The sequence below is a fragment of the Mercenaria mercenaria genome, chromosome 5, assembly GCF_021730395.1.
Source record: "Mercenaria mercenaria strain notata chromosome 5, MADL_Memer_1, whole genome shotgun sequence".
Taxonomy (NCBI): Eukaryota; Metazoa; Mollusca; class Bivalvia; order Venerida; family Veneridae; genus Mercenaria; species Mercenaria mercenaria.
The window spans coordinates 53,894,664-53,904,408 of record NC_069365.1 but is presented as its reverse complement, the minus strand read 5'-3'; the positions used below and the strand labels follow the sequence as shown (position 1 = coordinate 53,904,408).

Below are 9,745 nucleotides of genomic sequence, written 5' to 3'. Positions count from 1 at the left end.
GACGGGCATACAAAACGTTCGACATAAAGATCTAGACACTTTTTTTTTTACTTATCATTGCTGGGTAATCAGATTGCATGACATAAAATGTACCAAACTTATAATATGCTTGATTATATATTAGAGGTGTTGAAATCTCTTGTATTGTTCAATTTCTATTTCATTTATAGGTAAAAATGATGACAGGTATATTAAAAAAATCACAATATTAAGTAGCATCTACGTTTGTTTTGCTCACATATGCAACTAGGATTTATGGTTTGAACCCTTTAAAGCACGATAAAAACAAGAATATGCTGCATGTTGTTAAAACTGGCAGCCACAACAAAACGTGTGAGATATTTGATAAATAACAGGTAAAATAGATTATAAGTATATTCGCAATCCCAACATCATCGCCGCAACCTAACCCAATACAACACAAACATCATCGGTATCATCATCCGTATGTCGTATTTTTGCAATATAAATATCATCATTGTGACATTATCAGTATCACCAACAATATCAGCATCCCCGCTAGCTCTTGAATAAAATAAAACAGAACCAAATACATTTCTATCTTTATTATTAACTTTATTATACGAACTTTCGAAAACTAAAACACTGATTTTAAAAAAAGTAATAATAATTACCTGACGAAAGGAAAAATTATTATGCTGCAATACAAGTAATATGCATTTCAGATATTTGACAAGTACTACATGGAAAAAATGAGAAAATCGTGGAAAATTCCATCTTCTGCTAAAGAGCTTGGCTATTTTGTCGCAAAATGTCTGGAGAAAATATGGTTGATGAAGATACAGCATCCTCCTATGGTATTCCTTTGGCAGTATGAAGGTGAAAAATGCGACAAAGACAGGTTTTCTTTTTATACAAAGAGGGGAGCACAAGTCAAACAAACAGTCTGGCCGGCGATACTTCTCCACAATGAGGGACCATTAGTGGCAAAAGGTGTTATTCGAGTCATCTGAAGCTGTACAATTTATCTGTACGAGCTTATTTCATTTTATGCTTAATCAGAGAATGAATGTTGCAAAGTATAAAAGATGGATCTATCATTTTTATCATCTGGCATTGATTGTAAAACGAACAAATTCTTTAAATGCTGAAAGTTCTTCTATTTTAAAAATGCAAAGTAAAGCTATCATTTTATCTGACTTTGAACACTAGATTAAGGAATAGTGAAATGCAGTAAGTAATTTGCATTTACTTGGAGATAATTATACGGTATTCGTTTAAATATTCTTTAAAGTTTCATAAGGCTTTAGAATAAATGTCAAAGTATTTCAAACAGCTGGCCAAATACATATCATACATAATTACGTAGTAGGAAAAGCGCTACTTTTAATACTGTGCATAAACGTTTACAGTTTGAGCCATAACGGGAGGTTATCAAAAACAGCAGAATCAAATCAAACTTTCTACTATGTTCATCAAACTTCAAACCTTTGACAAGTATTAGAGAAAACAGTTATCGGAAATCGGATTTAACAAGCAATTTATATTGTTCATGTTCATAACGGAAAATGTGACAGACACGGTTTAAACAAAGGCATTATGAGTTTTTAATATTTCATCTGTTGAATATGAATGATGTTCAAATTACATTATATGATAATAAATCTTTTGAAATATTTATATTGAATTGTTTCGATTTTCTTTTTACAGTTGTGCTAATGCAATTATATCGCTTAAGCTAACAAAAGATATTGAAACCGTGTTAAATCATGTACTCAAAGATATGTTTGTTTGCTAAAATGGTACTAGTATAATAATAGATTAAATTCAGATAGGTTAGTCCGATATTGAAATTATGGTTCGATAGTTGTAAACCTCTGATTGATAGTAAAGAAGTATAGCTGACCTATAATGATCTATTGATCAAAGTAGAAATCGAAAGAGGAAGTATAATAAGAACTTGTGGTAGCAGCATTTCAGGAATGTTAAATCATATTGCTTCCATTATTAAATATCTGAACATATTGTAAACTATTTTTCTAAATTTTGATTTGCAGATAATCAATCAGTTTTTGTACAGTTTGTATAATTTCATGTTTCCTGTTTCTATGCTGTAAGTATTATTTACTCAGCGTGATAATGTCAAATCAAGGAGAATCTTCTGAAATTGATAAGGTTGCGGAGTACCTTCTGAATCTTAAGAGAGATAAAAAAGACGATAAGAAACTAGAGGATGCTATAAAGGCACACAACAGTTTTATGGAAACTTTCCGGAGGTATAAAATATTTTATTGTGAAAACAACAAAAGTAACGTGAAGCAACATCAAGGTCAACTGGAACCTCGAGATTCAAAGGTTTGTAATTTGTGCTCTTCTTTTCAAGAATATATACATTAGAACAATTATAACTTGATTGCGCTCTAACATTTTCTGTTGTTCATTACGTTGAGAATGTTTTTTTCTATTTGCAATGTTTAAGGCAATGCATTTTTCCACGCCAAATACAGACTGTTGTGTACTCTTACTGTCTACTCTTACTTTCTGGTTTGGCGCCGATGGATCACAGACGTTTTTAACGCCATTCTTCAACAGTAATGTGATTCTTTACCTGTATACTTCCCTGTCCTGTTCCCTGCAAGTACCTCGCAACTTCCTTACATGAATGATAACTTAAGACACAGTGTCTGCATGACTATTGAGGTAAACGGCCAGGTCTCTTTACCGACATTGATAATGTATCATTTGTATCATACAATCAATACCTTTTGTCGAGAGAGATATTAGGATTTACCTATTTCAAAAAATTGTATTGACAAGGACGCTGTTTAATATCACTTTTTAAGTCGATAAATCATATCAGTCAGATCTAAAAGGCAACAATTGTTTTATTACTCGAGGTTCGCTTGAGAAGAAGGAATCGAATTCAAATAATTACGTCATTTTCCACGTTTTTTTGTGTGTGTATCGAATAATGTGCCTCATGTTTTTGTCACATTGATATCACAGTACTATTTGTATTCATTCATCTTTTCAAAAGCAGTAGGAACACACGGCATATGTATTGTTATTATTATATCCAATGAGTGAGTGACATATTTCAACGGCGTGCAAGCACAATAAAAAACAAATACAAATATCAAACAGGGAATGCCACGTACCAAAAACGCAGACTCCCCAAAACGAAACCCACAGTACGCAGACGCGCACACCACAAACACACATAAACATACACGCGCTCACGCACAAAAAGCCAACACATTAGGACAAAACGAACAAACAAAGGAACACAGTGGGGCACCGCCTTGGAACGGTCAGTGGCAAAAACACCACTGGGGAGCTTAAACCGGTTTATGGTGCGCACCCAACATCACTCTTACCCCCACCATGTTCCAAAGACACGGGACAGGACAGTGTAAATAAAAGTAATCCCCTCCCGGTGAATCTCTAACACACGTAAAGGAAACAAAAAGGCATGGCATGTAAAACACCAAAGTTTATAACGTCGAACTATAGTATCAATCAAAGCAGTCACATAGACTAAATATAAAATATGGGCTCTAAACAGTTCTTTCGTTGGAGCTTGAAATGTGATATTTTATTCTAAAGAGACTAAAATATATATGCGATTTACTCTGGTATAATGTGTCGACTAGCATTAATCAGAGGTAAGTCTCACCAATGTAAAATGCAAACACCTGGGAATACGATTTTTTCCAAGTCATTTCTTTTGTTGATTGTACAACATTTCATCCTTTCTTACTCCCCGACCTTGGTTTAAAGTCAGTAGATGTTTTTTTAAACTTCTGTGTTAGAACGAGATGACATGGTTCCATTTCTAAAATTGTTCTCCTTTTATCATAATATTTGTGCAAAGTAACTATTGAGTTAATATTTGCTAAATTCCTTTGTTGATTGTTGCCTTGTCTTTATAAATTTTGCAGAAGTTACATCATTGCATTATGACATGGGAAAATGGTTTGAAAAAACATACATTTTAATTAATCTTGTATCAGTTTTTGTTTTACTTTTTAGGATGCCCCAAATGTTCAAATCAAACTAAAGAAACAGATTGAAGACCTGAAGTTCGAAAAAGAGACAATGCGGAAACAAATTGACGAACTTAAAACAAGGTAGCAACTACCAATAAATACGACCATCCTAAAATAAGTCACTCACGTACATGAATCAAGGCACAATGTACGTCTTTTAAAAAAATTAAAATATGCTGACATTGTAGCAATAGATAGTAATCTGATAGTGAGAGATGATTCACTGACACCACTATATAAAACAGAAGTACCAGTACAGCGTAGATATTCTGTTCGATTTTGTTTTGTTTTGTGTTTGTTTGGGTTAACGTCGCACCGACACAATCACAGTCATACGGCCTAACAGAGTTCCGCTTAAGTCGGTGCCAGGGGAGGGGTGGGGGTTAGGGGTGTTGCACTTTCAATTACCTTTCATGAACAGACTCAATCAAACAGAAGCTGCTATTGTTTTGATTTGGTGCATTCTATGATTCCAAAAGATATTCTGACAGATCTTATTAAAAGCATTACGCGTGACCCTTATGCCCCAAACTAACATTGTCTCAAAAACATTACATGGCAGTGAAAAATGTTTTAAAAATACAAGTTTGACTATAAATATAACTACACATGTAACTGCTTTACTGCTATAAAATGCATATGTCAATTTAGATTGAGCACATTAGCTGGTCGCAAAATGGTAGATAATAATCCAGATATTGCGGATTTAAGTGATCCATTTAGACCAACACAGCTGGCAGAAAAGTTCAGAGAGATTTATGATGAAGAATGGACACATGCCTTTGAAGAACTGGATATGGTATCACACGACGAAAGCAAAATCATAGACGTAATCTCTGGTCTCATAAAGGTATCAACTTTGATATAAGACTAGTATTCATCTTACATGCTATCTTTCACAGTTCTTTACATTTCCACTTTAAAACATTGACTCATTGTGATAATATCCATCTAATATACCGTTGAACACAAGAACATACCCTATATTTCACGTGCATCAAAAGCTATATGTTGCATACTTTTATGCGTATATTTGACAACATCGGACGAAGCTCACTCCAGCCTGGCCAAATATCGTCAAATATAAACATTCACAGATTACTGTTGATATTTTTCAAAAAGTCTTTTATGGAATTTGTGTATTTTTAAAGGAGCACATGTCGCCCAAATCACCAGCTATATTAACGAAATCAACAAAACGTTTGTCCCTTTAAACAGAATGGTAAATATGTTTTATCATGCAAGTCCAAGTAATAAGTTATTGAAAATTCTAACACGACCAGCGAATTACCTACATACATGTAGAGCAAAATCTATCTCAGTTATTCTGCAATAAACCACTCGCGTGCAATCACGTCATCCGATCCAGGTGCGTAGCACGGTCGTAAAAAGTAGTTACCATTTTTTTCTAACACTGTTGATACTAGTATGTCGTGTTAGAATGAATGAAAATTTGCAACCGTTCCTGGGAACCAACCATAACGTTTTATTTTCATAAAAAGCAACATTTTCCAGTAGTTTTCAATACATGTATAATAAATGAATAAACTTACTTTAATGCAATTTAATATTTTAGGAAATCGAGAAGTTTTGTTCATACACCAGCACACAACAAATCTCGGCGATGGAAAAGTCATGTACAGAAGAGATAGTTAATCCAAAAGTTGCTATTCAAAAGCATCAAGGCAGCTTGGTAATCATATTACAATCAGACATTTCAAACTGCCATAACAATTTAAAACAAAATCCATACATTTTGAAGTTGTTGTCCAAATGTTTTCACTTACCAGTTGTTGTCCAATTTTTTTCACTTACCATTAATTTGTATTCTGAATAACATAGGTGAAATAGTCTTTAAATTCTGCATTATTATAACATAAATACGTTATTATGTAAATGAATACGCTCCGTTTCAATCGATCTAGAATAAGAAACAAAAAGCTATAAAATTTGAAATCAAACACTGAAATTCTGACTGTTAAATGGGAAAAAAAGGCAAAGTGATCCTTTACTTCCATGGAAGTACATTGATGAATGACATAATACAGTGGCTCTTTAAGTTTAACTTAAGTTTATATTCAGAATAATATTTGAAGTTGAATAGTCTGTATACACATTTAATTCGATGTTATAGTAAAATTGTACATAACTTAAAATGTTAGTATTATTATTATTATTTCAATTTCATAACAGAAGGGAAAGACACCGTCAGAAATGAACAGCTCCCAGATGGATACTATAAACAAAATGATTCGTGATCTAAGAAAGTCAATGGGAGCACTGTCCGTCAGACCACTGATTCAGGTAAAATGGTTTGCTCTTTTGCACCTAAATAAAGTAAAATGAGCCCAGTCGACAAAATCGTAACTGGGTATCTTTAACACAAACAGTGGATTTACCGGGTACATTCTATCGCTATATATCACTTATATAGTAATACAACACGTAGTTATTTTGTCGTTACTGTGCGAATGGAAACATAACGCTCATTCACGAAGTAAATTTAAAGAATAAACATAACAAAAGCGAAGTATTTGATTGATGTTGAACGCTTTTTAATACTGTGACGTTAACATACATTGCGATTTTTCAAGTTACCTGATGTGATTTTCCAATGCTAGAATGAATGTTACGCGTATTATTACATGTGATGAATTAAATCATTTTGATTACATACATAGGTGCAAACCTTTGCTCCTGCAACCCGTTCTTTACAAACAGTGACTGTCCAATAAATATGTATAAACCCTTTGCTAAAAGGTCATTATACGTAAGGGCAAAATGTAAACGAAGAATGCTCTCTGACTAGTCGGGAAAGTAAAATTATGCTATAAAAGTAACCTGATGTAGTGTAAACTTTCGTAATTTAGCTAAACTATTCTGGTGATTGCTGGAGTGTAAAACTTCCCTTGTTCAGCAAATCTTTTTTAGTAATTACTAGAGTGTAAAACTTCAACAAATCTATTATGGCAATTGCTGGTGCCAGTATAAAATTCACTAGTTCAGCAAATCTATTATGGTAATTGGTGGTGCCAGTGTAAACTTCACTAGTTCAGGAAATCTATTATGGTTATTGCTGGAGTGTAAAATTAACCTACTTAATTCATCAAAACTATAATGTTGATTGCTGGAGTGTGAAAATTGGTTCTGCAACGCTATACTAGTAGTTGTTGAAGCATTAAACAAAACTATCCTGGTAACTTCTAGAATGTTAAACTTTCCTATTTCAGCAAATCTTTTCTGGTAATTGCTCGACTGTAAAACTATCATGGTAACTGATGGAGTGTAAAACTTTGCTTCTCCAGCAAACTATCTGGTCATAACATCTGAAATTAATGATTTTCAGAGACTTGCCATTTGATAACTTTATTTCATTTCTGAGCAGAATATGTAAATATTTTCGAAACATTACATCGTAATAGCACTATTAATAATTTGAAAAACTGAATATTATTATAGATATTTGATGAGAAGTGGATGAAACCAATGAGGCAGGATAAGAAATTGCCATCCACTTCAAAGGACACTGACAAATTTGTGGAAAAAGCATTTGAAATTATCTGGCTGATGAAAATTCAAAATCCACCTATGGAGTTTAAATGGCAAATACGAGATGAAAAATTCGACAGAGAGAGGTTCACTTTTTATACAAAAAGAGGGGACAAAGTTGGTCAAACTGTATGGCCGGCTGTCTTACTCCATGAAGATGGGCCGCTAATGTCGAAGGGTATTGTGCAAGCTAAATGAAATGTTCGTTTCTCGCAAAAGTAGCTTGAATAGTAAAATATATAATTATAAGAATATTATGTATATATCCTACTCTTAAGAAAACATATACCAATTGAACGTTTAATGTGCTACGAAACTACTTTTTCACCATACGCAACACTTAATAACGTTGTAGCAGTGAATATCAAATGAATTTTCAATTTTATATTTCACTCACCATATATATGTTTTTATATTGATTTTAGAAATATTCAGCGTACGTTGTTCAGACCACATTGTAAACTCGTGACACTCGATTTAGGTTTAGATTTTACATTTTCACTTGTTTCTGTGAAAGTTTTTTGAAAGTTTTTTGATGTCACAATGATACAAAACTAATTTACTCTATCTATTGTTTTGCTCAATTTACACATACAGTACATTTAATAAACAAATTAAAATACTATTTGTTCCCAAATCAGGTGTTTGCCATCTCCTAAAGCATAGTATGTCACATATGTATAATATTACGAACGACTTCATTACATCTGAATAAACAAAGTTAGAAAAAAAATGCGAGAAGAAAGTATAATTTCTGACACAAAGTATAACAAAATGAAGTATTAAATCTTTTGTGCTGTAAATATCCGCAAGTGTGTATAAAATGGTGAGGATAATTAAACATGATTTGGCCCTACTTTTCTTATTATATGTCAGTTTGTTTGAAATCAGAAGTATAAAGCAGCGTATTATTTTATTTAGTCGGTAATAGTCTTACCCGACGAGTTTGAAATCTAGTTGTAGTATGTTTTGACGTATGGAATGTCCCAGAATATCTGTTACCAATGCGTTTAATTCTTATTTTGAGTAAACGTCCTAAATAAAAGTTATATTACAACATTGAATATATAATAATAAAGTTTTATTTGATGTGCATATTACTACAAAATATATTAAACATATTAGAAATTTGAAAAAGGTCAAGGTCAGTTATGGGAAATGGACGTGTTTTGTGGTCAGTGAAAGAAAAAAACGTAACTCACTGTGTATATTGGAGTTTAAGTGAGTTAAATTTGGTATAAACTCAAAAAAGTACGTTTCAAACGGATGACAATGTAATTGATGTTTTTTCCCGAACTGAAAGCTGTTTAAAAAAGATAAACTGTGCATGATAAACGAACAAAGAGGAATGGCGGACAATGGAAATTTAAGTAGTTAAACCGGTTTTTGCACATAAATGTACATCTGGTCAAAACACGTGATTATTACCGACTAATATTCACGATTAATATTGAAAATAGTGATAAGGCAAGCAGACAGATAAAATAAAAATCAGACTGTGAGTGTTTTAACAGTATATGATTATTTGGAGTACTAAGTACAGTAGATATATTTATAAATATAATCTAGTGAGCTGGACTAGTGAAAATGCCGAGAAGGGGAAGCTCAAGAGAAAGTATGGGAGCAAACGCTAAGGAGGAAAAAAAAACTCAGGAAAATAGTGAAAATAGTGAAAAACTTGAAAAGGGTGAAAAAGGTGAAAGATGTGATAGGCAGGTTAAAATAGACAAGATGTTACACAAAGAAGAAAAAGAACTAAGCATTCAAGATTTAATGATTACCATCACAGCTTTGGATAAAAAATTCAATCAACTTGCATCGAAAGAATATATTGAGAAAGCATTAGATCAGAGACTGCACAATCTGGTAAGTGAGGACTTTCTAAACGATAAGATTCAGTCCCTGAAAAAAAGACATAAGTGACCAAATAAAATCAGAGATGGATAACGTGTACGAAAACCTTAGATCAATCAAATCCAAACTGAAAGCAGCAGAAACAGAGATTGAACACTTAAAAAACATAGAAAGTGATATGAAAACCGCGGTGGAAAAGGTAAGGGAAGAAAATGCAACCCTAAACAAGAAAAACAAAGACCTGAAGGAATGGATTGGAGAAAACAGTGATAGGGCCAAATATCACGCCTACCAAATTAATGAGCTAGAACAATATTCTAGACGGAAAAGTG

At 32.9% G+C, this 9,745-nt stretch overlaps 1 protein-coding gene across 1 annotated transcript; it reads left to right on the top strand.

Moving 5' to 3' along the window:
- The first annotated feature begins 1,902 nt into the window (after positions 1-1,902).
- LOC123557239 (uncharacterized) lies at positions 1,903-8,184 on the top strand. The gene is made up of 6 exons (XM_053543590.1): positions 1,903-2,316; positions 3,994-4,091; positions 4,662-4,860; positions 5,587-5,703; positions 6,204-6,314; positions 7,470-8,184. Exons 1-6 carry the CDS (start codon positions 2,101-2,103, stop codon positions 7,755-7,757), a joined length of 1,029 nt encoding a protein of 342 aa, XP_053399565.1. The 5' UTR covers positions 1,903-2,100; the 3' UTR covers positions 7,758-8,184.
- The last annotated feature ends 1,561 nt before the right edge of the window (positions 8,185-9,745 follow it).